The sequence below is a fragment of the Poromitra crassiceps genome (genome assembly GCF_964638095.1).
Source record: "Poromitra crassiceps genome assembly, chromosome: 3".
Taxonomy (NCBI): Eukaryota; Metazoa; Chordata; class Actinopteri; order Beryciformes; family Melamphaidae; genus Poromitra; species Poromitra crassiceps.
This window is the reverse complement of record NC_139625.1, coordinates 69599795-69627543: the sequence shown is the minus strand read 5'-3', so window position 1 is coordinate 69627543 and position 27749 is coordinate 69599795. Positions and strand designations below refer to the sequence as shown.

At 44.7% G+C, this 27749-nt stretch overlaps 1 protein-coding gene across 1 annotated transcript in view; it reads right to left on the bottom strand.

Moving 5' to 3' along the window:
• Window positions 1–27749, bottom strand: part of ralgapa1 (Ral GTPase activating protein catalytic subunit alpha 1) — a gene marked incomplete at its 5' end in the record, with an annotated part of 190681 nt that overhangs the window by 158459 nt on the left and 4473 nt on the right. Inside the window, 8 exons of the mRNA XM_083633920.1 lie at window positions 5336–5544; window positions 6442–6580; window positions 8897–9012; window positions 14179–14356; window positions 15301–15344; window positions 17532–17589; window positions 22258–22307; window positions 22442–22552. Coding sequence (XP_083490046.1) covers window positions 5336–5544; window positions 6442–6580; window positions 8897–9012; window positions 14179–14356; window positions 15301–15344; window positions 17532–17589; window positions 22258–22307; window positions 22442–22552 — 905 coding nt within the window. The remainder of the gene's footprint in view (window positions 1–5335; window positions 5545–6441; window positions 6581–8896; window positions 9013–14178; window positions 14357–15300; window positions 15345–17531; window positions 17590–22257; window positions 22308–22441; window positions 22553–27749) is intronic.

The window sequence follows — 27749 nt, the reverse complement described above, 5'->3', positions numbered from 1 at the left end:
TACTACGGGGCCGTGTCGCGTCACAGCTGTTATACTGCGGGGCCGTGTCGTGTCACAGCTGTTATACTGCGGGGCCGTGTCGCGTCACAGCTGTTATACTGCGGGGCCGTGTCGCGTCACAGCTGTTATACTGCGGGGCCGTGTCGCGTCACAGCTGTTATACTGTGGGGCCGTGTCACGGCATTTTCAGGGGTTTGTTTGAATGAGGTCGGCTCAGCTGTGGCTCGCTCTGCATGGCTGTCCCCTCCATGAACACAGAGAGCCCACAGCCTGTCTACTGCACACACTGCAGACAGCTAGGAAGGAAATGACCAGAAAGTGCTGCTGGGCTGTGTCGCGTCACAGCTGTTATGCTGCGGGGCCGTGTCGCGTCACAGCTGTTATACTGCGGGGCCGTGTCGCGTCACAGCTGTTATGCTGCGGGGCCGTGTCGCGTCACAGCTGTTATGCTGCTGGGCCGTGTCGCGTCACAGCTGTTATACTGCGGGGCCGTGTCGCGTCACAGCTGTTATACTGCGGGGCCGTGTCGCGTCACAGCTGTTATGCTGCGGGGCCGTGTCGCGTCACAGCTGTTATGCTGCGGGGCCGTGTCGCGTCACAGCTGTTATACTGCGGGGCCGTGTCGCGTCACAGCTGTTATACTGCGGGGCCGTGTCGCGTCACAGCTGTTATACTGCGGGGCCGTGTCGCGTCACAGCTGTTATGCTGCGGGGCCGTGTCGCGTCACAGCTGTTATGCTGCGGGGCCGTGTCGCGTCACAGCTGTTATGCTGCGGGGCCGTGTCGCGTCACAGCTGTTATGCTGCTGGGCCGTGTCGCGTCACAGCTGTTATACTGTGGGGCCGTGTCGTGTCACAGCTGTTATACTGCGGGGCCGTGTCGCGTCACAGCTGTTATGCTGCGGGGCCGTGTCGCGTCACAGCTGTTATACTGCGGGGCCGTGTCGCGTCACAGCTGTTATACTGCGGGGCCGTGTCGCGTCACAGCTGTTATGCTGCGGGGCCGTGTCGCGTCACAGCTGTTATGCTGCGGGGCCGTGTCGCGTCACAGCTGTTATGCTGCGGGGCCGTGTCGCGTCACAGCTGTTATACTGCGGGGCCGTGTCGCGTCACAGCTGTTATGCTGCTGGGCCGTGTCGCGTCACAGCTGTTATGCTGCGGGGCCGTGTCGCGTCACAGCTGTTATGCTGCGGGGCCGTGTCGCGTCACAGCTGTTATGCTGCGGGGCCGTGTCGCGTCACAGCTGTTATACTGCGGGGCCGTGTCGCGTCACAGCTGTTATGCTGCGGGGCCGTGTCGCGTCACAGCTGTTATGCTGCGGGGCCGTGTCGCGTCACAGCTGTTATACTGCGGGGCCGTGTCGCGACACAGCTGTTATACTGCGGGGCCGTGTCGCGTCACAGCTGTTATACTACGGGGCCGTGTCGCGTCACAGCTGTTATACTGCGGGGCCGTGTCGCGTCACAGCTGTTATACTGCGGGGCCGTGTCGCGTCACAGCTGTTATACTACGGGGCCGTGTCGCGTCACAGCTGTTATACTGCGGGGCCGTGTCGTGTCACAGCTGTTATACTGCGGGGCCGTGTCGTGTCACAGCTGTTATGCTGTGGGGGCCGTGTCGCGTCACAGCTGTTATACTGCGGGGCCGTGTCGCGTCACAGCTGTTATACTACGGGGCCGTGTCGCGTCACAGCTGTTATACTGTGGGGCCGTGTCGTGTCACAGCTGTTATACTGCGGGGCCGTGTCGCGTCACAGCTGTTATACTACGGGGCCGTGTCGCGTCACAGCTGTTATACTGCGGGGCCGTGTCGTGTCACAGCTGTTATACTGTGGGGCCGTGTCGCGTCACAGCTGTTATACTGCGGGGCCGTGTCGCGTCACAGCTGTTATACTGCGGGGCCGTGTCACGGCATTTTCAGGGGTTTGTTTGAATGAGGTCGGCTCAGCTGTGGCTCGCTCTGCATGGCTGTCCCCTCCATGAACACAGAGAGCCCACAGCCTGTCTACTGCACACACTGCAGACAGCTAGGAAGGAAATGACCAGAAAGTGCTGCTGGGCTGTGTCGCGTCACAGCTGTTATGCTGCGGGGCCGTGTCGCGTCACAGCTGTTATACTGCGGGGCCGTGTCGCGTCACAGCTGTTATGCTGCGGGGCCGTGTCGCGTCACAGCTGTTATGCTGCTGGGCCGTGTCGCGTCACAGCTGTTATACTGCGGGGCCGTGTCGCGTCACAGCTGTTATACTGCGGGGCCGTGTCGCGTCACAGCTGTTATGCTGCGGGGCCGTGTCGCGTCACAGCTGTTATGCTGCGGGGCCGTGTCGCGTCACAGCTGTTATACTGCGGGGCCGTGTCGCGTCACAGCTGTTATACTGCGGGGCCGTGTCGCGTCACAGCTGTTATACTGCGGGGCCGTGTCGCGTCACAGCTGTTATGCTGCGGGGCCGTGTCGCGTCACAGCTGTTATGCTGCGGGGCCGTGTCGCGTCACAGCTGTTATACTGCGGGGCCGTGTCGCGTCACAGCTGTTATACTGCGGGGCCGTGTCGCGTCACAGCTGTTATACTGCGGGGCCGTGTCGCGTCACAGCTGTTATGCTGCGGGGCCGTGTCGCGTCACAGCTGTTATGCTGCGGGGCCGTGTCGCGTCACAGCTGTTATGCTGCGGGGCCGTGTCGCGTCACAGCTGTTATGCTGCTGGGCCGTGTCGCGTCACAGCTGTTATGCTGCGGGGCCGTGTCGCGTCACAGCTGTTATACTGCGGGGCCGTGTCGCGTCACAGCTGTTATACTGCGGGGCCGTGTCGTGTCACAGCTGTTATACTGCGGGGCCGTGTCGCGTCACAGCTGTTATGCTGCGGGGCCGTGTCGCGTCACAGCTGTTATACTGCGGGGCCGTGTCGCGTCACAGCTGTTATACTGCGGGGCCGTGTCGCGTCACAGCTGTTATGCTGCGGGGCCGTGTCGCGTCACAGCTGTTATGCTGCGGGGCCGTGTCGCGTCACAGCTGTTATGCTGCGGGGCCGTGTCGCGTCACAGCTGTTATACTGCGGGGCCGTGTCGCGTCACAGCTGTTATGCTGCTGGGCCGTGTCGCGTCACAGCTGTTATGCTGCGGGGCCGTGTCGCGTCACAGCTGTTATGCTGCGGGGCCGTGTCGCGTCACAGCTGTTATACTGCGGGGCCGTGTCGCGTCACAGCTGTTATGCTGCGGGGCCGTGTCGCGTCACAGCTGTTATACTGCGGGGCCGTGTCGCGTCACAGCTGTTATGCTGCGGGGCCGTGTCGCGTCACAGCTGTTATGCTGCGGGGCCGTGTCGCGTCACAGCTGTTATACTGCGGGGCCGTGTCGCGTCACAGCTGTTATGCTGCGGGGCCGTGTCGCGTCACAGCTGTTATACTGCGGGGCCGTGTCGCGTCACAGCTGTTATGCTGCGAGGCCGTGTCGCGTCACAGCTGTTATGCTGTGGGGCCGTGTCACGGCATTTTCAGGGGTTTGTTTGAATGAGGTCGGCTCAGCTGTGGCTCGCTCTGCATGGCTGTCCCCTCCATGAACACAGAGAGCCCACAGCCTGTCTACTGCACACACTGCAGACAGCTAGGAAGGAAATGACCAGAAAGTGGGGTAATGCCTTCATGTGTGAAAGTTGTTTTCCGGTATAAGCGCGACCCCGTCATCGCGGACATTTCACCACTTCGGAGCTTGTGATAAGAGCGGTATGTCTGCTCCATGTGTGGACGTGCCGATTCCCCCCCCCTCCCCTCTCTGCTCGCTCTCTGGCCAGTCCTTCAGTCCTCCGCAGCAGCCCGACACACAGGACAGACACAGCGAAAATGGCAGCGGCTTGTTCTGAGAGTCTTGCAAGCCGCTCAACGCTTGTAGAGAAAGCAAATGCAATGTGGAAGTATTTTGCTTACGTTGCTGACAGTGAAGGCAAGCCCCTGGACACAAATGAAGCCAGTCTGTAAAAAGTGCTTCAACGCGATGCAGGTGAATGGATAAACATCGAACCAGCCAGGCTATTTCTCTCAGACAGGGATCCCAACTTCTTCAAAGATTTCAGTTCAAAGACTGGTTAGCGAATGTGAAGGATACAACATACATGCCCTCTTAAGTCAAACGAGTGTGATTTATTGCGTGACAAGCAAACTTATTTCACCATCGGAGTATTGCTGACCCCCAAAATAAGGACGATTCCCCATCCAAGTGCACACGTCACTCCCCACCCGCTCTGCAGTGCCCCCCCCCCCCCGACCCCCCTCAAATACAGGTGCTTTCGCTGCTGTTTTTCCACATGTGATCCCTCAGGTGTGAAGGGAAATTCCGGGAAATAGCCAGTCTTGATTTACAGGTAATATCCCTGTCTGTATGTGTGAAAACAGCGATAGACTATGATTTGTTTATGTCTGATGAGGCTGCTCTCCATCTAGTGGGCTAAATCTTTTTTTTGCCTTTAATAGTCACTCTAATGTTGTAGTTGATGCTTAGAGAGAGACTTTAGCCGTGAGCTTCTGATACACCGAAAACACTTGAAAGGACTAGCAACAACTAGATGACGATACGACACCTCACGTATCCTGTGTCGGGGCCAAAAAGTTGCATTTGAACACACCGCAGCCGACGGTCAGCTAGCGCGTACGTTCTGCGCCTGCGTGAGACCTGATTCATGAAACATTCAATAGAAAGTAGTGTTTGCCTACCATTTCTCTCACTTAAAGAGATTCGTAATATTGCTACTTCTAATCCAGAATATGTCTGATAAAAAGTCGCAAATGACACTGACGTGTGTCAGCCCTGGTCTGGTCTTTTGTCGGAGGTAAAAAATAAGGAGAAACTGCACTAAATGGGGCTCAAAGGCACATCGTCGTGAAAATATCCGTGTTTTGGTATTATCAGGTGAGATAAAGTTGGAAAATGAGCAGAGCGTTTTGTGTCCTCTCTCCTGCTTCCCTAACCCTGACCAGCCAGAGTGATTTCTCTACCCCTGACCAGCCAATGAGAGTGATTTCTCTCACCAACGGCCCGATGCCGTTTCAACATGTTGAATCAGCCGGAAAAGCCACTGTCAAAGCAGACTAGAGCCGACGGTGCGGGACACACCGCTAATGCTAGAGCGACAGATGGCCAGACATGGCCGACTGTCGGCTTTGTGTGTCTCATATATACTGTATATATATGAGGTATATTCTCATATGGAATACATACATAACATATTCTAAGGTACCTAATCTAGGCTACCACTGCTCCCAAATACAGTATAGGATAGAGATTTGAGGAACTTTCTGGTAGTACTACTATTTGGCATGCACTCTCCTTCTGTCTCAGGGTGTGTGTGTGTTACCTGTATGTTCTTCGGGACGGTTTCGCCTTCTGTTCCAGGGATTTGCGTCTGTGTGGTGGCTCGCGGCTCCAGCCAGAAGGAGACCAGCCAGCGGATAAAGATGACCCGGGCCTGGAGGAAGCTCTCCTTGGTGCAGTACAGCGTCTCGCCGTTGTCCTGCTCCCTGCGCACGATGCTGTAGTAGGGCTTGGACCGCATGGGAGGCACGTCTGCGAGAAAGCAGGGAACATCTCAGTTACCGTAGACCAGTGGTTCTCAAATGGGGGTCCGGGGACCCCCAGGGGTCCTTGAGGGGGTTCCAGGGGGTCCCCAGCCAAAAGGGGGGTAATTTATTTTCGCTATAATTCCATTCATAAGTAACACAATGACTATTTTGGTCATGGGTTTTATACACTTTCTGTAATAAAACATCTAAAAGCATCAATCTTATTATCATATGGGGGACCGTGGGACAAAATCCTATCAAATGGGGGTCTGTGGTCTAATCTTTGTCAGTTTAGGGGTCCCTCATGTGAAAAGATTTGAGAACCACTGCCGTAGACAACACAACTATGGTTGGCCAATCTGATTTTTTGATTAGCTTTGACTGTTTTCAGCATTCATATTCAGTGTTTGAAACTGTCTTTGAACCATGCGACTCAAACTCAACATTGAAAATACAAATTACAATAATACTGCACCTTAGTGGATCTGCAAGGCAGATTTTTTTACCCTTAAACTAATAATAAAGACAGGCATAATGATGCATTGTGTGGACTCTGATCAAAATGTTACATTAGAATCACATCAGGTTAAGGGCTTCCCAGAGACAACCGCTAATTGTAATTTTCAACAAATATGCAATCAATTAAATTGCATCATGTCCATCATTTCTGAAGGCAATATTGGCCTCATATATTGGCCAGAGGCTTCATACGTTAATAAAAAAAAATACAATACCGGGGGAAACAGTAAATAGTAAACTTTTGTTTGTTAGTTTTTTATGAAAATGTATCAGCACAAATCATGGATAAACAAACAAATACAGTACATATTAAAAACAGTGGTATCTGCATTCAAACACCCATACCAGTCAAACCATCTCTTAGTCATTAAACTCTACTGACCCAGTATTGGGCTGTAGAGGCTGGTTTCCATTGCGAAGTTTGGAAAGATGTGGGGAAGGTAAAACTTCCTGAAGTGACCAAAGAGGAAGTTGAAGCCACGTTCATGGTTCTCTTTACAGCGCCACTCTAGAGACTTGGCCTGGTGGACACGCACACAGGCACGCAGGCACACACACACACACACACACACACAGGCACGCACACACACACACACACACACGAACACAGGCACGCACACACACACGCACACATACAGGCACGCACACACACACACACGAACACAAGCACGCACACACACACACACACACGCACACACACACACACACACAAACAAAATAGGGTTGAGTGGAGAGGAGTGTTATTGTTTTAGCAGGAAATAATGGGTAATATGCAGATATCAGTGCTGTGTGTTTGTGTGTGAGGCAATGGCAAGCAGAAAATACAAGCAGCAAGTAGAGAGCTGTGCGGGCCTGAAATCTCGGCCCGAGCACTCCCCGGCCCGTGACATGCAGGCCCGGATGAGTTATGAAATTAATTGGCCAATATTACGATATAATGACACATCTCTCCCTCTCTCTCTGTTCCTCAGCTGTGTGCTGCGGCGCGGCCGTCCTGCTCCTGCAGCCTCTCTCTGCCTGTCTCTCTATTTGACTCTCTCTCTCTCTCTCTCTCTCTGATCGGGGGCTGTCCGCTGTACACGGACGGACACGGCACACACGGCTTGTTTTGTTGTTTTTTACACACTGACACAGCACGCTGTCTGTTGCTGATTGAGCGGAAAGCTACATGTCATCATGACATGAGTATGAATGGCAGACTAACGTCACGTGAGGGTAGGGATGGGACTCGATACCCGGGTCCTTAAGGACCAAATTTCTCAAAACCCGAAAATCAATAAGGTCCGACCTTATCGATACTGTTATCGAGTAGCGGCCGTTGGTCCATTAATTCCCCCCGCCAGTCTGAGTCTTTCCCCTCTCTGATCTGTGCGCTGAATTCGCTGTCAAGCGCCCTGTCTGTCACTGACTCAAGCCTGTGTGCTGCCGTGGCGTGCAGATGTGAGTGACTGTCTTAATAAAACTTTTAATTCGATTAAGGATTGAATCACGTGCATCATGCGTGACGCGACACGCCCCCTGTTCACTGCTCATTTGATCATTAATTTAATTTGGTTGCGAACTTGCGTGATAGACCAGTCGACACAGGAGGAAGCGACAGGATGCTGAACGCGTTAAATGATCAAAAGCTTGGCTACCCTTCACCAAAGTGAAAGACAAACCTGAAGCCAAATGCCACCCAAGGTATGCATTGTCCACGGACGCCACGCAAATCCCGTTCGTTGACATAATCCACTTGATAAAATAATCCCAAAATATGCAGTCCCAGGCAGTGATGAAAGTTCCTTGTGCCATGTGTCCTGCTCTGTGACACGTCATGACATGTACCATTGTGCGACCATATTAGGAGGGCAGGCGACAATGTAGCCTAATAGGTGACCGTGGGTATAGAGAATTGATTGTACTGTATGTATTAGGTATAGAGGCTAGTCTACCCAGTGTGGATATTCAATGTGTATTCCGTAAAGAAATAAAAAAAAAATAAGCCCAAATAGTTTGCAGTGCACAATAAATGTGTTTTCACAGCAATATGAAATTGAGAGAGGGAATATTATGATCTGTTTAACTCCTAACAGCTTGTTATAGGCTATAAAAAAAATACCAATGCCAAGATTTTTGTTTCAATCAAAGCAAATAGTTGTTTCCACTGGTTAAGTATCAGTACAGAGCACATCGTGAAAAGTCTGGAAACAAATCATAGTGGTGTAAGGATAACAGTTACTCGGTATGTGAATAACATTTATTTTCTTTATTGTTGGAAAAAGTGTTGCCGAGTGCTGATGTCTGTGCTGCTGATATTATTTTACTATTTGCATGTCATGTGGGCCCTATTCCTTTTCAAATAAATGCACAGCAACATCATCAGCAGTTTTTGTTTATTGGAGGCGAGGCTAATCCTTCTGTTCAGAAATAAAACAGTCACAGACTCACAGTTAAGCAATAAAAAAAAACAGTTCTGTAAAAAAAAAATTGCCGTCATGTCTTTCCACCAAATAATACAAAAGAAAAGTATGGATAGTGGACCCGATGAGGACCCGGTTCGTTAAGCAGACTCGAAAATGGTATCAATCGGGCTTGCAGCTCTCTAGCAGCAAGTCAGAATGTGTTAATAAGGGATGATATTAATACCTGGTTTAGCGTGTATTTAATGGTTTGTTAGTGGTATTGGTAAGGAATCAGACTACCGTAATACTTGTGTGTTAATGTCAGTAGGCAATAGATCGAATACCTGATTTCTTGTGTACTTTAAGCATTAGTGGCATTAGAAAGGGACCAGTTCTTTTTTTACCATATCATTTTGGTGTGTTAGATGTGTTAGTAAGGGATATGGCTAATACCTGGTTTACCATGTATTTGAGCAACGCTTCCAGGAAGTAGGCAGTGAGGTCTTCCTGGTTTTTGTCACCTGACTGGGGAGGGACCAACGGGGTGATCTCCTCTGGGGTCACCTGAGCTGTAAGGGGGGAAATGGGTAATCTCAATTAGGGCTGCAACTAACGATTAATTTTTTTATCATTGATTCATCTTTATTTCCTCAACTAATCAAGTAGTCATTTGGTCAAAATGTCAGTGACTACGTTTACATGCACACAATATTCCGGTTTTTGCCAATATTCGGAAAATGTTTATTTATTTTTCGAATATGTATGTAAACAAAACAGAGACAATATACGGGGCCTTCAAAATTACGCACGTTAACAAGTCGATTGAAATAGTATTATGAAATAAAGATGAAGGGGTAACAAATATAGACATATTCGAAAAGGAGTGAGAAGTATAACTTATTAACTCCCACCCCTTTTCCACAATACTAAATTATTATATTTATACTTGTATAACAACACATACTATAGAAATATCCACATATATACATATATATATATATACATGTATATGTACATACATACACACATACACATACATAAAACACTAGTCATATAGTAATACATAACAATTATGTATATATATGACAATGATTGTTGTCATATATACACTATCCCATACATAGTATTCAATAATGTAACTATATAGTTTTTTTATGTAGTTATTCATACATACAAACATACAGTCAGACAGACAGACATACATACATACGTACATACATACATACATACATAAAACATGTAATCTAACACCACCACCACCATATGAAAATCAGTGTAACACTCCTGCATTCCTCTCCTCCTTGTACCTTGTGAAAATAATATTTTTGTACAATATTTTAAACCGGTTTTTGTTTGGACATTGCTTTAGTTCCTCACTCAAACGGTTCCATAGTTTCACACCAGAAGTTGAAACACAAAAACCTTTCATAGTTGTACGTATACTGAGAGTTTTGAAATTATATTGTCCCCTTAAAGGCCGGCTTTACCGTGAATATATATGAATATATATTAATTCTTAAAAAATCTTAAATTTCGAATCCGTTGAAATTTTTGAAATTGCTTGTTCACAGCCAGAGGAAAAAAAAAAATGAAAAAAAAAAAAAAAAAAAAAAAAAAGGGCCAGGTGACGCGTTTCGACGCGAAACGCGTCACCTGGCCCAATTTTTTTTTTTTTTTTTTTTTTTTCATTTATTTTTTTCTCTGGCTGTGAACAAGCAATTTCAAAAATTTCAACGGATTCGAAATTTAAGATTTTTTAAGAATTAATATATATTCATATATATTCACGGTAAAGCCGGCCTTTAAGTTATAAGCCCCCACACGATCCCGAAACAAATTTGTATGTTTTCTGGTAGTTGATTGTTTCTTGCCTTGTACATTATTATTGCTGTTTGATATGATACAATGTCAGTGAATTTTAATAATTTGGACTGTAAAAATAGTGTGTTAGTGTGTTTCAGATAGCCAACCTTGTGTATGGTCCTTATTGCTCTCTTTTGGAGAGTGATTAGTGACTGCAATGAATTTTTATAGTTATTTCCCCAAACCTCAGCACAATAGTGTATATATGGCAAGACTAAAGAACAGTAGAGAGTGTGGAGTGACTTATGATCCAGAACCTGTTTTGCTTTATTTATGACTGCAATGCTTCTTGAAATTTTGGACTGTAGGGGGCTCTATCGTTGCATCGGCCTATGAACTGCGCCCAACGCCAGACGCAGCCCAGAGTAGTGGGCGTGGACCAGCGCACTCGATATTTTGGTATCGGCACTACAGGCGGCCTTAAGCATTAAAACCACGCCTTTTAAGCGTAAAATTATGCACAATCTGGTCATTGGAGAAGTGCAGTAAACAAATCAGAAGCGTCCCTTTTAAGCTCCAATTCCACGGAGCGATCCAGTAAAGCCAGAAAAGCCAAGCGCTCTGCTCCCCCCCTCCCTTTCATCCCGTTTGTCTGTCTCCATATATAGGCTATTATTCCATATTATTATGCTTCTCAAACCAATCTAACTGCAGTTTAAATACTGCAAGCATGTAAATACGCTACACTATAGCAAGATCAAAGTGAAAAGAATGTTCTAAACACATTGGCTAGAAAAAAATTGCCTATCCCTATGTCATGATGAGATTAGATTGATGAAAGTTTGTCCAGAATGATATCGTTTTCTCTCCCCTGCTGCACAGGTAGGATGATGCACATAAATATAGCCTACATTATGTAAAGTCATTGCAGAAATGTGTTTTTATTGTAAAACTAAATGTGAAGTAGGGCCAATTTATTGGAGCGGACATCACAGTATAGGACATGACAGTAGAACCGCGTTACGCTGTCACTTATCTAAATCACGTTAAATCTGCGAGGGATATATATAGCCCCAGGATGACATATATGTTTCACATAGGGTTGTTTTGATTTCGCGATTTTATTTTGTCCAATATTGAAATGTTCTACAATTGCATGTTGTGTGTTAACATTACACATTATTTCTATCTACCTTTCTATCTATTTAGGCTAATTTGGATGCTATTTATTATCTAAATGTATTAGCCCAATGCATGCTGGGAGATTTCACATTTGTGGCTTTGGTAGGGAAGCCAGGCAGTGAACATTTGTTTGGGCAGAATGATCTCGTTTTCTCTCGCCTTTTCTTCTCCCCCACTGCACAGGTAGGATGATGCAACAGCCTCTGAATGTCACGGGCTCAAAACTGTCATGTTATAAAAAACTGTCATGTTGTTATGTTATACTACGTACGGTATAACAACTTTTTTTTCCCATCAGACTTTGTGCCTGTCTGAGCGCACGAGAGAGGGAGTGAGAGAGAGAGAGAGAGAGGGTGACAAACTGTGAGATCAGCAGAGGAGAAGCTGTGCGTGGAATATCCACGGCGCACTGAATAAGGCCTGATTTTCAAAAGCGTAAAGCGCTAAATTAACGCCAGGGGGGAAGATATCGTTAGGCCAGTATTTAAGGCCGGAACACCCATTATGGCACTGCGCCACGCCTGTTTGGCCTAAAGCGCATTTCGGGGCCTAAAGCCATGTTGCTATCTTCCCGAGGCAGGCGTTTTTTTGCGTTTAAGGCCAGTTTTTGCGCCTAAGGCCTGTGGGAGAATAGGGCCCTACGTGTTTAATATGTGGTTTACAACTAAGTTTATCATCCATTATAACCCCTAGGAACTTATTTTCGTGCACCCTTTCAATTATAACCCCATCTATTTCTATATTCACCTGTGTGATTACTTTGTGATTGGTAAATAACATAAATTTTGTTTTGCTCACATTTAATGATAATTTATTGTAGTTAAACCATATTTTCAATTTGTCCAATTCTTCGTTTATGTCTTTTATTAATTGATTCAAATTATTACCAGAACAGAAAATATTAATGTCGTCAGCGACAAATGACAATATTAAATATATATTATATATATATTATATATATATATATTATATATTAAATATACTAAATGAATAATCAACTAATATTCCCGTTTACATGCAGCCGTAGCTCGCCCTTCCCGACCCGTGAGGGAGGGCAGGGAGAGAGAGAGACAGAGCAGCACTATTCTTACCAGCACTTGGTCCATTTCAGGAGCTTGCTGCTGAAAAGTTTGGCATTGCGCATCCAAGTCTTTCATAAAAAGTAGGCTAAACATTATTACCTTGCAGGCTCGCAAGTATTTTGGACTTCCGTGGGCACTATAATACTGAAACTCTCTCTTTAAATATCTCTCTCTTTAAATCGATGTTTCTCATCTCCTCCCGATCAGAAATGTGGGCTTTTCTTTTTGCAAGCCAGAGATGATGGATTATATGATTCTTCTAGAGCTTTCTTGCACACATCAGTTGACCACAAAGAGGCAACATGCGTCGCAAACTGCGGTAAAAACCCTGATTGAGACGCATATTCCGAATGTGCTGTATACATGATCAAAGAATCCTTCTAAAACCCGAATAATACTGGAATAACCCAAATGTCTTAATCGGAAAATGCCAAATTCGGAAAATGCAACTGGAATATGCTGTTTACATGACACTAATCAAATTGAGATTATTGTCATTTTCCGAATAATAGTGGAATAAAGCCCAAGATAACATCCTCAAATGTCTTATTTTGTCCTGACCAACAGTCAACAACCCAAAGATAATCCGTTTACTGTCATAGAAGACTAAAGAAACCAGAAAATATTCAAATTTTAGAAGCTGGAAAGGAAGAATTTTTGTCTCCCCCCGCCTACGTAAAAACATCTTTTTAATCAATATCGACCCTTACATTTTCGTATGAAAATGAATATATCCGTTTCAAACGATGCAACCGTCACTGCCCACATACTTCATTCATCTTTTACGTTGGCATCATGTAAAGCAATACAACCAGTAGAGTCAAATGTGTGAGTGTGTATGGTACTGCTCCGTTTCGTCCGTATCCATAAGCTTTCAGAAAACGTGCACAAATAGGGACGAAATGAACGCAAAGTATGTAAAAGAAGGCCCCCTCCGTATCCCTATTTAACATTGAGCATAATTGAGCCTTTATCCTACGTGTGTGTGTGTGTGTGTGTGTGTGTGTGTGTGTGTGTGTGTACTAACTCTCTGTTAGATTGAGCATTGAGTGTGTGTGTGTGTGTACTAACTCTCTGTAGATTGAGCATTGAGTGTGTGTGTGTGTGTGTGTGTGTGTGTGTGTACTAACTCTCTGTTAGATTGAGCAGTGTGTGTGTGTGTGTGTGTGTGTGTGTGTGTGTGTACTGTTAGATTGAGCATTGAGTGTGTGTGTGTGTGTGTGTACTAACTCTGTTAGATTGAGCAGTGTGTGTGTGTGTGTGTGTGTGTGTGTGTGTGTATGTGTGTGTGTACTAACTCTCTGTTAGATTGAGCAGCGTGTGTGTGTGTGTGTGTGTGTGTGTGTGTGTGTGTGTGTACTAACTCTCTGTTAGATTGAGCAGTGTGTGTGTGTGTGTGTGTGTGTGTGTGTGTGTGTGTACTAACTCTCTGTTAGATTGAGCAGCGTGTGTGTGTGTGTGTGTGTGTGTGTGTGTGTGTGTGTGTACTAACTCTCTGTTAGATTGAGCAGTGTGTGTGTGTGTGTGTGTGTGTGTGTGTGTGTACTAACTCTCTGTTAGATTGAGCAGTGTGTGTGTGTGTGTGTGTGTGTGTGTGTGTGTGTGTGTGTACTAACTCTCTGTTAGATTGAGCAGTGTGTGTGTGCGTGTGTGTGTGTGTGTACTAACTCTCTGTTAGATTGAGCAGTGGGTTGATGAGAGTGTCCAGGGTGCGGGGCGTGCCGTGGCACAGAGGGGCCGGGAAGCCGGGGATCAGGCAGGCGAACATGCACAGCTGCTCGCGCTCCGCGTTGCTCTGCAGTGCCTGCATCCACAGCAGGAACAGACGCACGCCCTCACGACGGATCTGCAGAGTGGAGGAGAGGCAGGAGAGGCAGGAGAGGAAAGAGGGAGATGAGAGAGGAGAAGAGAAGAGGGGGAGAGGAGAGAGGAGGAGAGAAGAGGGGGAGAGGAGAGGAGAGAGGGAGAGGAGGAGAGAGGATGTTGCTGCTTGTCTCCCATCTGTCCTAATGCTTATATCTCACTTAGTTTGGAAGAACAAAAAGTATGATGCAGTAAGATGCAGTGTAGAGGCTGGTAATGCAGTGATAAAATGCAGTGTAGAGGCTGGTAAGAGCTGACAATCTGATCAATGAAGGTCTCATTTGTTTACAGCAATTATACTAATGTCTCAAAATTAACACACTAACTGATTTATTGATGTTAAAATGCTGTATGTAGCACATTTAAAGCCCCAATGTGTAGAAAAACACTGAGCAGCAGCAGCAGCGGCCTCTGCTCCCATAAGTGGTAATTACAGGATGCTAATAAATGCTAATTATTTTGCTGTTTGTACATTCATGGTAAATGGCAAATGGACTGCATTTATATAGCGCTTTTATCCAAAGCGCTTTACAATGTGCCTACAGTACATTCACCCATTCACAAACTGAAGGCGGCAAGCTGCCACGCAGGGTGCTGGCACAGCCATCGGGATCAATTTGGGGTTCAGTGTTTTGCCAAAGGACACTTCGACATGTGGACTGGAGGAGCCGGGGATTGATCCACCGACCTTCTGATTAGTGGACGACCTGCTCTACCTCCTGAGCCACAGCCGCCCCACCGTTCAGATATCAGCCTTATTTTTTACTGTTTCTGCTTGTACTCCCTACTTTGTTAACCATTCTGCAGTGTTTATGTCACTGTTTTCCTGGGGAAACAAATAATTCCAAATATCCACAAATGTTGTGAAATGAACACCCAGGCAGACAGCTGGGGGGCGGGTCTAGGGGCTATGATTGACAGCAGTACCTTCAGAGAGTTGCCCGTGTGCAACAGCTTCTTAAGGATCAGCCCTAAGGAAGAACACAAAGACATGTCAGTCAGTCTGGTCATGCACAGCTATAACACACAGTGAATAGACCTAAAGGGAAGCCAGGTCTGAATATATTAGCAGCTGGGTTTCTCCCGTGTATAAGGCTGCTGTTGTCGCTGTATGAAATATCACACACAGTAGCTGAACTTGGAACAATAACAACTTAATGACAACTGAACTGATGAAGAATACATTCAGGGTAGGGCTGGGCAATATGGACCAAAAATCATATCTCTGTATTTTTAGACTGAATGGTGATACACAATTCTATGAAGTGAGCTAAATGTCAAGTTGTAAGTCACAAAAGCCACAAGCACTTTTTCAAGCACTTTTTTTGTGATCAAAATAAAATGCAAAGACAGGGTTTCCTTCCCTGACTATTGGTGCTTTCACAAAATATGTACACAATGAGATTTTTAATAAATAATCGTCAGTAATATGGATATAATGACCAGTGTTGGGCAAGTTACTTTAAATTAGTAACTTAGATACAGTTACTAGTTACTGCTCGGAAAAGTAACTTAGTTACTTTAAGTTACTCATTACTTTCCAGGTAACTAGTTACTAGGAAAGTAACTTTTTAATTATTATTAATCTTATTAATGCACACACATTATTTTGGGGTTGCTGTAGCCTGCTCTCAGACCCTGCTCTCAGTCACTACTGAGAGCAGGGTCTGAGAGCAGGTCACGTGGAGGCTGGGTTTACCCAGGCTAGGGTTGCTGTACTGTAGCACAGTGTGGGACAAGACAACTGTCAAATTTGACCATTGTACCCATTATCACTACGACGAAAAGTAGTGGAACAAGAAAACACAACATTTAGGCATTGAGGCATATTTATTGTTGCCTTCAAAACAAGCCTTCAAAAAGTAGCCAGTACACTTTTGGCAGTGTATAATTAACAACTGTATCAGTCACTCCGCTGTTACAAAGGGTAACCAACCCTTTGTAACAGCGGAGTGACAGTGAGCAGCAGAGCCCAGCGCTGCAGATAGGGACTATTGATAGGGACTATTGATAGGGACTATTGATAGGGACAGAGCAGAGCCCCAAAGCAGCCGCTCATCGCGGCTGCCTTTAATAGCAGTTCATCTCCAAAAGGCAGCAGACTTGCAGGCATGTTTTTTTCCATTTCATGACCAAACAACGCGAAACACACCGTGAACACCCTCCAACGCGAGGGGAATCTGTGAGGGAGAGACGAGTGCTTGCCTGGTGCAGCAGGGCACTGGTGACAGACAGCCTGGGAGAGGAGCGAGGAGCGAGGAGGAGAGGGCTCCATGCTGCTGACTCGCAGAGCTGCCCGAACGGTGTGAAGTGAACACCGCTACCGTACACAACACAGCTCGTGCAAAATGACCCGTTTCACTATCAGAATTTGGTCCAGTAACAGAAAGTATAGAAGTGCCGCACGATTACTTCCTCATCAGACCGCCGTCAGACTCCAGGCATTTTCCTCTCTACCCTCGCTGCTGTAGATCCCGCACAGAATCGTTTTACCTGGAAATACTCACAGTGATTAAGGGGCTCACGCGCAAATGTCGGTGCAGTTCGACTTAAGAAAAAGTGAAGTAACGAGTAACGAGCCTGTTTAAACCGCAATAATTGTAAGTACGTTACGCTACTGATGAAGTAATTCGTTACAGTACTCGTTACCGCAAAAGGTAACTTAGTTACTGTAACGCGTTACTTAATAACGCGTTAGTCCCAACACTGATAATGACTAAGTGGGTAAAGGCAAATAATAGAACATCTAAAACCGTCTGGTAATGCAGACTTTCACACCTTGAAAAGACAACACTTATGCCAAATCCCGATATTACGATATCCAAAAGCTAAGACAATAACTAGTCTGTAGTCTCATATCACAATATGCATAATATGAATATATTGCCCAGCCGTAAGTGAGCAGGGACTCGTGTTGTGCATTCTGTCTGCCTGTCTAAATAAAGGTTAAATAAAAAATAAATAAATAAAATTCTTCACTTTTGGTGCTGGTTGTTCTCTGCCGTTAGACGAAATATGAGCGTCTGTAGGGTCTGAAACTGGCTCAACTGGATCCAGTATGGGTATGTATGAGCGTATGAGATGGACATCAGCTGTAACGTGCGTGCGTGCGTGCGTGCGTGCGTGCGTGCGTGCGTGCGTGCGTGCGTGCGTGTTACCGATGCTGTGGAACTGCCATCGGCTCTGGATTCTCTCTGGTAGGAGCTGGAGGATTTTCTGGAGAGAAAAAGTTTGAGAAATTGGGCAAAAATATAAATACAAATGAATATACTGTAGCATAGTGGTTTTGTGTGTGTGTGTGTGTGTGTGTGTGTGTGTGTGTGTGTGTGTGTGTGTGTGTGTGTGTGTGTGTGTGTGTGTGTTTAGATTTACAGGTCCGATTCAACACAAAGGGTTATACTTTTGAGCAAACATCAGCAAAATGTTTGCTAATTTGACAAATTGCACACTGCAGTAGTCTTGTAAAGAATCAAAGACATTGACAACACATCGGTGTAATTTGCATTGGAGATATCAAATCCGGTAAAAAATACTGTTAAATAGTCAAAGATAAAATAAATATTTTTAGGATGACACTCAATCATACAAACAGTGTAACAAGTATTCAGCCTTCTTGAGGTACGCTTGATAGGGCTCTGTGGTATGGCTAAAATCTTTATCACGAACAATAATCATCAAGATTTCTTTCTGCATTGATATAGATCACGATATGGCTCGCCGCTTGCACATGCAAAATATTGTTAAATCCAGTTGAACTGAATGGTAATGTTAGGGGTCATGTCAACCAAAATAGAAATATTCAAATAATATTCCATAACTAGTTTTGTGTAGGGATGCACCGATATGAAAATGTTGGCCGATACCGATAACCGATATTAACATTGCTGTTATGGCCAATAACCGATATTTACAGATGTTGATATGATCTGTACAAAAACACATTTCTATGATAATAAAATTTTGTACATACTGAAAAACACATGTAAACACTATGAATTTGGAATTTCCAAACATTGGGAAAAGCCCATAAATCATAGATTTACCTCATTGTTTCCTCTCAATGTGAAAATTTTGGCTAATACCGATAACCGATATTAACATTGTAACATTGGACCGATGCCGATATGTTAAAAAATGACTAACATCGGCTGATACCGATATGATTGCTGATATATCGTGCATCCCTAGTTTCGTGGTTTTACGTGAATGCATGTGGGAGTTAGGGCCTGTGTCCACCTGGCGTCTTTTCCTCAGGTCCAGCGTCTATTTTCAATTGTTTCCAATGGGAGGAGAGCGTATGCGAGCGCACACGGACGTGTAGAGAAAGTGCAGAGCGCCCAGCGTCTTTTTTCGGCGTTTTTGTGCGCCGACTCCCAGCGCTTCCAGCTGAAAATATTTTAACTTTTCAGAAAGACGCTGGTGTCGGCTGCTCCTTTTCTGGTAACTAATCATATGGAAAAACTATCGCAACAGAGACAGAACAGCTCAATTGTGGGAGCAGATCGGCTAGACACTTAATATTTCTGGTGAGTGTTGTGCTTACTGCTTTTAATAGCGTAGCCTACCTGTGTTGTTAGCTTGCTAGCTGTCAGCTAACAAGCTGAACTAACGTTACTTGCAGACTGCTTCCTTGTATATTGTGCGCTGGGATCAGCGTTCCCCAGCGCACTCCCAGCTTTTAACGTCGGAAAAAGAAGCTAGGTGGACACAGGCCCTTAGGCACCTTTTTGCGATTTAACACACGCATTACCACACCCCCTTTCGGCCAGTGGGTGTGGAAAGTTAATCAGTTCTAAGTTGGCTCATGACCTGCTTATCTACAACGTTTTGTGGCGTTACGTGAATCCATGTGGAAGTCAATGTAAGCACCTTTTGCGATTGGCCACGGCCAATGACACACCCCCTTTTGGCTCGGGGGCATAGAAAGTTAATAAATTCGGCCTTGCAAAGTTTCATGGTGTTACTACAGTATACGTCAGAGGTCCCCAAATACTTTTCACCAAGGGCCACATTTTGCTGAGGGCCGAGGGCTGGGGGCCGAAAGGCGCTGCTCAAAAAATGTGGGGCATTTGAAGCCAGATTTAGAGGAATAATTCATTTTAAATTAACAGTTGTGATGTCATTATTCAGTCTTAACTCATTCTCTGCCAAAGACGTACCCGGACGTACTTTTAACAATGGCGTTCTGTGCCAAAGACGTACTCGGACGTACTTTCATGTTTTGGCTGTTTACATTACATCAGACACTTTCCCAGCCTGTGACATTGTTTCAGGTCAAACTGATAAAAGGAACCCGCTAGTTTAGTATTTATGGGTGGAGCCTGTGGTCGAAACAGAGTCCGACCCAGAGTTTTCGGATGGCGACGATGGCGAGGAAGACGCCGGCGTTTTTGTTGTTGCTCCACGACGGAGCGCCATGGGCGACGAAGGCTCCCCTTCACAGCGTTCTGATCCGTCTGACACAGATGAATCGGAGGAGGAGAAATGGGTGCCACTTGGAGAGAGCGATGACGATGGTAAAAAGTAGCCTATTTTTTGTATCGCGTTTGAGATGAAATGATCACACACACAACATTCGAGTATAATTGTCACGCATTGTTTATAACTTATGCCGCCGGCATGACTCGCTTCACGTTTCCTCTTGCCAGCTCTCCCTCTCAAGGGAGAGCTCTGTCACACTCAAGGGAGGGGGAATCACATGGATACGTCAAATGCGTCAAACCGCGTCACACACCCGTCCCCAGCAACCAAGGCGAAACATGTGTCACATAAACATTTCAAAGTTTACAGAACTAACGTAGCTATTGTGTGATCTTCTGTGCCAACGTTAGTTATGAGAGGTAACGTGACAGCACTCGTTAATCATGTGTGTGTGTGTGTGTGTGTGTGTGTGTGTGTGTGTGTGTGTGTGTGAGAGAGAGAGTGTGTGAGTGTGACCACATAAGGGTTCGTTCCATTTGTTTATGCTTTTATCAAGCTAAGCTAAAAATCCACATGGCAACTGTAAAAGTAAATTATTTATTTGATTTTGTGCACATATTTATCATACTTTGATAAATACTGCGGCCAAGCCTCATCTGTCAAGAAACCCCAGGGGCCAGACTCTCTCTCTCTCTCTCTCTGTAGCCGCTCACTGGGCGGGATGGACCGACACAGCTCCCTCAAATACATTCTCTTATTTTTTATTTATTTATTTGGGAAAACAAATACTGTATAATGTGTCTGATGTGTCACTGAGGCAAAAAATAAAAGGCTCAAAAGAGAGTTCTGCTTTAAACGGTGTCCTTCACTAAAAACCTCTTTTTCTCATATTTCTGTTCCAAGGAGGGCATTTTTAGTGAAAACAAGCTAACTTCCACTGCTTGTAACTAAACAAGGAAACATGGTAGAGTTTCAGTTTTTTACAAGGGGTAAGAAGAGAGTCTCTGCTTTATTGTGAGATATGTTGTGTAATTGTATTCCTAGCACAGAATATTCTGTGGGTCCTGGAAGATCAGGAAATATGCTCAAAATCCTGGCACTGGGAGTACACAGACCGAAATGACCCTGGCAGAGAATGAGTTAACCACCAATATTTGATCCTTTTCTCACTCACTCCTATGTCACCACCTGCTCTTCCTACAGGGCTTGAAATTAACTTTTTTGACCACCTGCCAATATGGCTGATAGATTTTAAAGTTACCAGCCAATTAGAATTTCCACTAGCCAAAATGTTTTTCTTGAAATAAACCAGAATATGAGTGGGTTAATTTAAGCATAAGTATGGCCCGGGTTTCTCAAAGCCTGTGTTGAGGGTCACACAAGAACAAAAATGCGCTCTTGAAGCTAAATAAACCCAAAACCACTGAGTTAATTATTTAAAATTTTACTCCAAACTTCCTCAATGTAGAACAGTAATTTCTTACACATGAGATTACTTTTAGCCTTTTAGTCATCAAGATTATTGAAAAAAATTCCATATTCCGGCATGCCCCCCCGGAAGATTTTTTTTACAGTTTCAAGTAAAAATGGATCAAACTGGCGCACTTTGAGATCAAAATGAAGAGACTAGATCTATGAAGAACTACACCCATCAATATCTTCATTACCGTTCTGTGGTTTTACAGCGATGAAAAAATAATTGTTTCCCTATATATACTATATATATATTCTGCATACAGGTTACTATATGGTAGAATTATGCTTGCATATATAATTCCAAAATCACTTCAGGGGAGTTTCAAGTAAAGTAACATTTTGCTTTGTAGGCAAAACAAAAGTAAAATTAAATAAAAGGGAACTTCCTAACTTATTGGCTGGAATAATATTCCGACAAGATAATAATATACTGTAAGCACTAAAGCAGGAGTTTGCAGTCAACTAGTTGAAATTAATATGTGGCAGTATTTGTGGGGGTCAAAATCTATGTAGGGTGTATCACCACAAATAGATCAGTGTATGGGAAACACTGAAAATTGTGTGACTAGAAAGACACCAATAAATCTGAGAAAATGTACTTTAATTTTGAACAACAGCACTACAACGGTGGCATTACAAATGGTATTATGAAATGATTGTGGGAAAAAACAAGAATGGCACTTTTTTTCATGAACTTTAAGCAGAAAATTAAAAAATAGTTTTAAAGCAAAAATAAATAATAAATAAAGATAATTTTAACAGAAACTGCTACTAATGACCACCATGGATTTGGAGAGGGGAGAAAAAAAAAAAAAAAAAAAAAAAAAAAATTTTTTTGGGTGGGCTGAGACTATTTTTGGTAAGGCCTAGAACCGCCCCTGATCCCATCCCTATCAGATCCCCACCTGTAAGTCACTTATAAGGGTGGCAGCTACCGCAAGTGAATTGTTGATTTACATGCGCATTATAGTAACAACAGTTGTGTACCTCAAAGATGAAGAGGATGGAGTCCAGCTCTTCCCTCTGAGACTTATGACCTGTAACACAGACTGCCGTGAGCCGAGTGTCATGTTGTTGCCATGCTTTATACCTGTCCTTCCTGTTTAAGGATAACCAGGCCTCACCTTATTTGTCAGTTCGACCGATGACGGCCAATGATACATTAACTTACCTTTCTGCTTGAGGCTGACCTCAATGGTGACAAAGTTCTCAAAGAACACATAGTAGATGTGGGAGTAGTTCAGATCGAAGAACTGCTTCAGCTCCGAGGGCTCTGCGTTCTCTGCAGGATGACAGACGGTGGGGAGAAAAATAAGCCACAAATAGTGTAGGGAACCGAGGCCAGAACACACACACACACACGCACACATGCATGCATGCACACACACACCCACGCGCGCGCACACACCAGAGCTGCCACGATTAACCGATTAGTCGATCGACAGGAAATTAATCGACAACTATTTTGATAATCGATTAATCGTTTTGAGTACAATTTTAAGAGAAAAGGCCTAAATTCTCTGATTCCAGCTTATTTAATGTGAATATTTTCTGGTTTCTTTACTCCTGTATGACAGTAAACTGATATTATCTTTGAGTTGTGGACAAAACAAGACATTTGAGGGTGTCATCTTGGACTTCGGGAAATAAATGATCGTCATTTGCTACCATTTTCTGACATTTTATAGACCAAACAACTAATCGATTAATTGAGAAAATAATCAACAGATTAATCGATTATTAAAAGAATAGTTAATGGCAGCCCTAACACACACACGTGGTTGTAGGATATTAAAGGGTCACTTTACAGATATTCAACCAGCTTTGTATCATTTCGATTTCAAACGATTCCCAAATTTAAAATTGATTCTCGATTCAGTACATAGGGGGATTTAAGATCTACTCCAGTCCGCTGTGTGCTAAGAAAGGCAGTGTAGCAAATTATGGCATGAAAGCAGAATAAAGTGTATAAGGTTATGTAGTTTTTACATTTGAAAAACTTTTATCGACTGATTCCAATAATGTAAACAACAGTAACCACACACAAAGGCAAATCTAATGGGCCGTTTTGACCAGATTTAAATTGAGACTAGTTTAAACTTGCAGCTACTTGCAATGCGCCGGGCCTGCAACATTCTGATACCTGCCAGTTTACACCAATGCAACTAGACGAGATGGTGTATCATTTCCATAGCAACGACTGTGTACTTCCCTTCTTACTGCAGGCTTTTCAGAGTCCGATAACAAGGTGTTAAGAATATGGCTAGGCCTACAAAAATAGGCGATAAGTGCCGCTAATGACATCATTTGGACCAGGAAGTTCTGTGAATGAACAGGGAGCTCTCAGTCCAGGCAAGATGGAGGGAAGTTACAGTTGTTGATTTGCATGAAACTACCGATTTTGTACAAAGCTGGCTGACAATCTGCAAAGTGGCTCTTTACATTTACCGTAAATTCCGGACTATAAGCCGCACCTTTTTTCCCGTTTTTTGGGCTTTTTTGGCCCCTGCGGCTTATATAACGGTGCGGCTTAAAAAAAAAAAAAAAAAAAAAAAAAAAAAAAAAAAAACTCTCTTTTTTAGCACTCTTTATAACTATAAAGCCACTTCTGTTTTAATTTCCTCTCTTGCCCTCTTTTCACCACACTGTATGACACTGTATGACACTGTGTGCACTGTAAATAACAACACAGGTGGTGTTGTGTTATGTTGTTTTGTTGAAATGTTAATAAATGGGAGCATTACATATGGTAATTAAACATTAAAACACAATAAAAAAAATAAAAATAAAAAAAAAATACCATTAAAACACCCGCGGCTTATAGTCCGGTGCGGCTTATATAAGAAAAAAATAGTCAACTTTGAAGGTGCGGCTTATACACCGGTGCGCCTTATAGTCCGGAATTTACGGTACTTCTGTGTCCATCCACATTTTTGCCCCAGTTTTGATTCTAGCGCAGGCTGTAGCTGACTAGCTGTAGCAGGCTGTAGCTGTAGCAGGCTGTAGCTGTAGCTGTAGCAGGCTGTAGCTGTTGCATGCTGTAGCAGTAGCAGGCTGTTGCAGGCTGTAGCTGTAGCATGCTGTAGCAGGCTGTAGCAGGGGGAAATTTGAAATAAAGTATAACTAACTAACTAACTAGCAGGCTGTAGCATGCTGTAGCTGTAGCAGGCTGTAGCTGTAGCAGGCTGTAGCTGTAGCATGCTGCAGCTGTAGCATGCTGTAGCAGGCTGCAGCAGGCTGTAGCATGCTGTAGCTGTAGCAGACTGTAGCTGTAGCATGCTGTAGCATGCTGTAGCAGGCGGTATCTGTAGCACTCCAATTAAGAACTTATTGTAGAAGCACTGTTTCTGAACATGGGCCTTTTTGTATAGTAACATAGAAATCAAATGTCCCCCCCCCCCCACACACTACTATCTCTATAATCACAAAGGTGCAATAAGCAAACATACTGAGCAGACTTGGTTTAACTCTGTTTTGACCTTACTAAGAGAAATGATCAAATTGCCTGAGTTTCCCTGTGTGCTACAGAGCTCTCAAAATCCTTTGATGATTCAAATAAAGACAAAGAAAGGAAGGATATTACACCAGAGATTTCAAAGCTTTTTTCAGCACAGGAAGCACATTTGAGGAATGTAACCTCCCTATAGGATCTGGAATGTAACCTCCCTAATAGGATCTGGAATGTAACCTCCCTAATAGGATCTGGGATCTCCGAAATGTTAGGGTTGTCCTACCACCCAGGTTGTACGAGTGAGAACGAGGATTCTCACATATGCCTTAGTTGCTCAAAGCAACACTACTGGATGTTGCCATTTTTTCTCTAAAAAATACCTTCATCTATCAAACCAACCGGGACGCCCCTGAAGGCGTCTTGGTACCCCTTAGCTATGATTGGCGCAGCCACCCACATCCTCCCACGTGACGAACATCACATCTGCCCCAATCTGCCAAGGGAAATCACTCCTGGAGACAATCTTTGAAAAGAGACTAAGGTTAGCGACAAATCTGGAGACTTTTTCTGACATGGGATTAACATTACCAGGAAGCAGCAATAAGCAGGCAATGATGATAGGGATGGGACCGATCCGATCCAATATCGGTATCGGGTGCCGATACTGACACAATTCACGAATCGGATCGGAATCGGGGGATTTTTTTGTTTTGTTGCAATTCCAGCACTGGCCGTAATTTGCCCATGTATAATAGTATCCTTCTTTGCCTTGTATATTTTCTTAATTTTGTCTGCTTTTTGCAAGGTATATTTAAAAAAAAAATCTTTGCCTATACTGTATATTCAAGAAAAATATCGGTATCGGAATAATATCGGTATCGGAATAATATTGGTATCGGCAGATATCCAAATTCAGGTATCGGAATCGGATCGGAAGTGAAAAAAATGTGGATCGGATTCGGTGCATCCCTAAATGATGATAGCTGGATGAGTCCCGCAGACTCCCGCTAGCATTGATGCTAAATTAGCATCGACTTTTAGCTGTGGTAAAAAAAAAGCATATTTCCAGAGATGGCCCACAGTGACAACAGAACACACACGCAAGCTTATCTAAGGGTCTTACGTACATGTGTATGAGTCTGAGGGGGGCATAATTTGTGTTCATAACATGTATAACTAACGTTACTTGCTGGTCTAACCAACCAGAGATGAAGAAAAGTGCAGCAGCAGCCACACTGCAGCCCAGAGGGAGCGCTTGTAATTTACTCCGGCGTGCGCTGAAACTGGCATGAGTTTTTCTTTCATTTCTTCCTCCATAAAAATGAACGGTGTTACCGGTGGGTCAGGGTATGTTATGTAATAGGTTAGGTGTATGCCCTACCACCGTGTAACACTGACTACCGCGGCAAGCCTAGTTAAAGGTATTTTTTAGAGAAAAAAGGACAGCATCCAGTAGCATTGCTTGGAGCAACTTAGGCATATGTGAGAATCCTAAGTTCGAAACAAAGTAAAACTGTCTTGGCAGGAGGGGTCCTCCTGCCAAGACAGTTTCGAAGGACCCGCCGAAAAACGGATCCACAGCCCAGTTTGGGTCTCCACTCTTCCAGCGGCGAGGCCCAGTTGAAGATGGTTCTATCATGTTACATTTACAACAACTATAAGGCTGATGTGGCCCAGGATGGAATTGAGTTTGACTGACACCCCTCTTCTAAAGGATGGCAAGTAAGATACATGGTTCTAAAGGATGGTAAGTAATGGCTCATTTCCACCACATATAACAGCACAGTACAGCTCTACTCTACCTGGTCTTACTGGTCTCTACTTGATATAGACTCTGTTTCCATAGCAAGTTTACTCACCTCCGCCCACAACTGGTCGTCATAGCAACCGCATATCTGCCCTCCGCCCATAGCCGAAGTAGGGATGGGCGGGTACTCGAGTACTCCTTCATAACGTCAGTACTTGAGTAACGTTTCCGCTGTTCGGGTACTCGCCGAAGAATAGCTTTTTGGGAGACAATCGCTTCATGGTGATTTAACACTAGCTGCAGCTGTAACGTTAATCACACTGGTCAGTGGTCAGTTTTCACTTTTTGGCAGAACACCGGACCTTGTAATCCATGGATTTACGTTAGTGTAACGTGATCATAAAGTAAAATGGATGATACTGGACATTGGATAATGGACATCAGTGTTTCCCCTAGAAAATCTTTCAGGCCTGGAGGGATTTAGAAACGTACCCCGACCGCAACGGTGGGGGCCCTCGCTGGCGACGCTGAACTTTTAGCTAACCTGTTTGCATCTATGTTCACAATGGCATCCCAAGTATCATCATACTATCATGGGATGCGATGCAAACAGTTGTATTATGGGATGTGCGTTTCCCAGGCAACGACACACGTTGACACGTTTTGGAACACCGCTGCACGCTGGCACAATGCTCGTAAAAGCAAAATGCTTATTGTTTTGAATGATTTGGCACCTTCTATTACTGTCAACACCAGTATTGTTGTATTGTAATAATATGCCATAAAGGTTTATTGAAATTTTGGGGAGAGCAATTTATCTTCTGGCCTGGCGGGCCCACCAGGCCTATAGAATGGTAGGGGAAACACTGGACATGTATTGGAAATTAGCCTTCGCGTGTTTCACAACACTATTGTCTGCTCCGAAGTGCTAATGCCATCCATCCAACCATCAGAGATACTGTCTGAGGTAGGCTTTAGATGTTAGCTTAGCGTGACCTAACCTAATATCGGTCAGTTCCTCTCCTCACAAGAAATGCTCCAGGTAGCGCTTTTTCCATGCAAAAATGCAAACATTATGTGTGAACAGCCCCATACACAGCAGATTACCCCTGCTCCGTCATTACCATAGTAATCACACAGACCCCCCCCCCCCCCGCGCGCGTACTCGTTCATAATAAATTGCTTAAAATGCCTATCCCTAAGCCGAAGTAGGCTATAACGTATAACGTTAAAATTAAATCCATACACGGAACTTTTAAACTGGAATACTGGTGCCTCTAA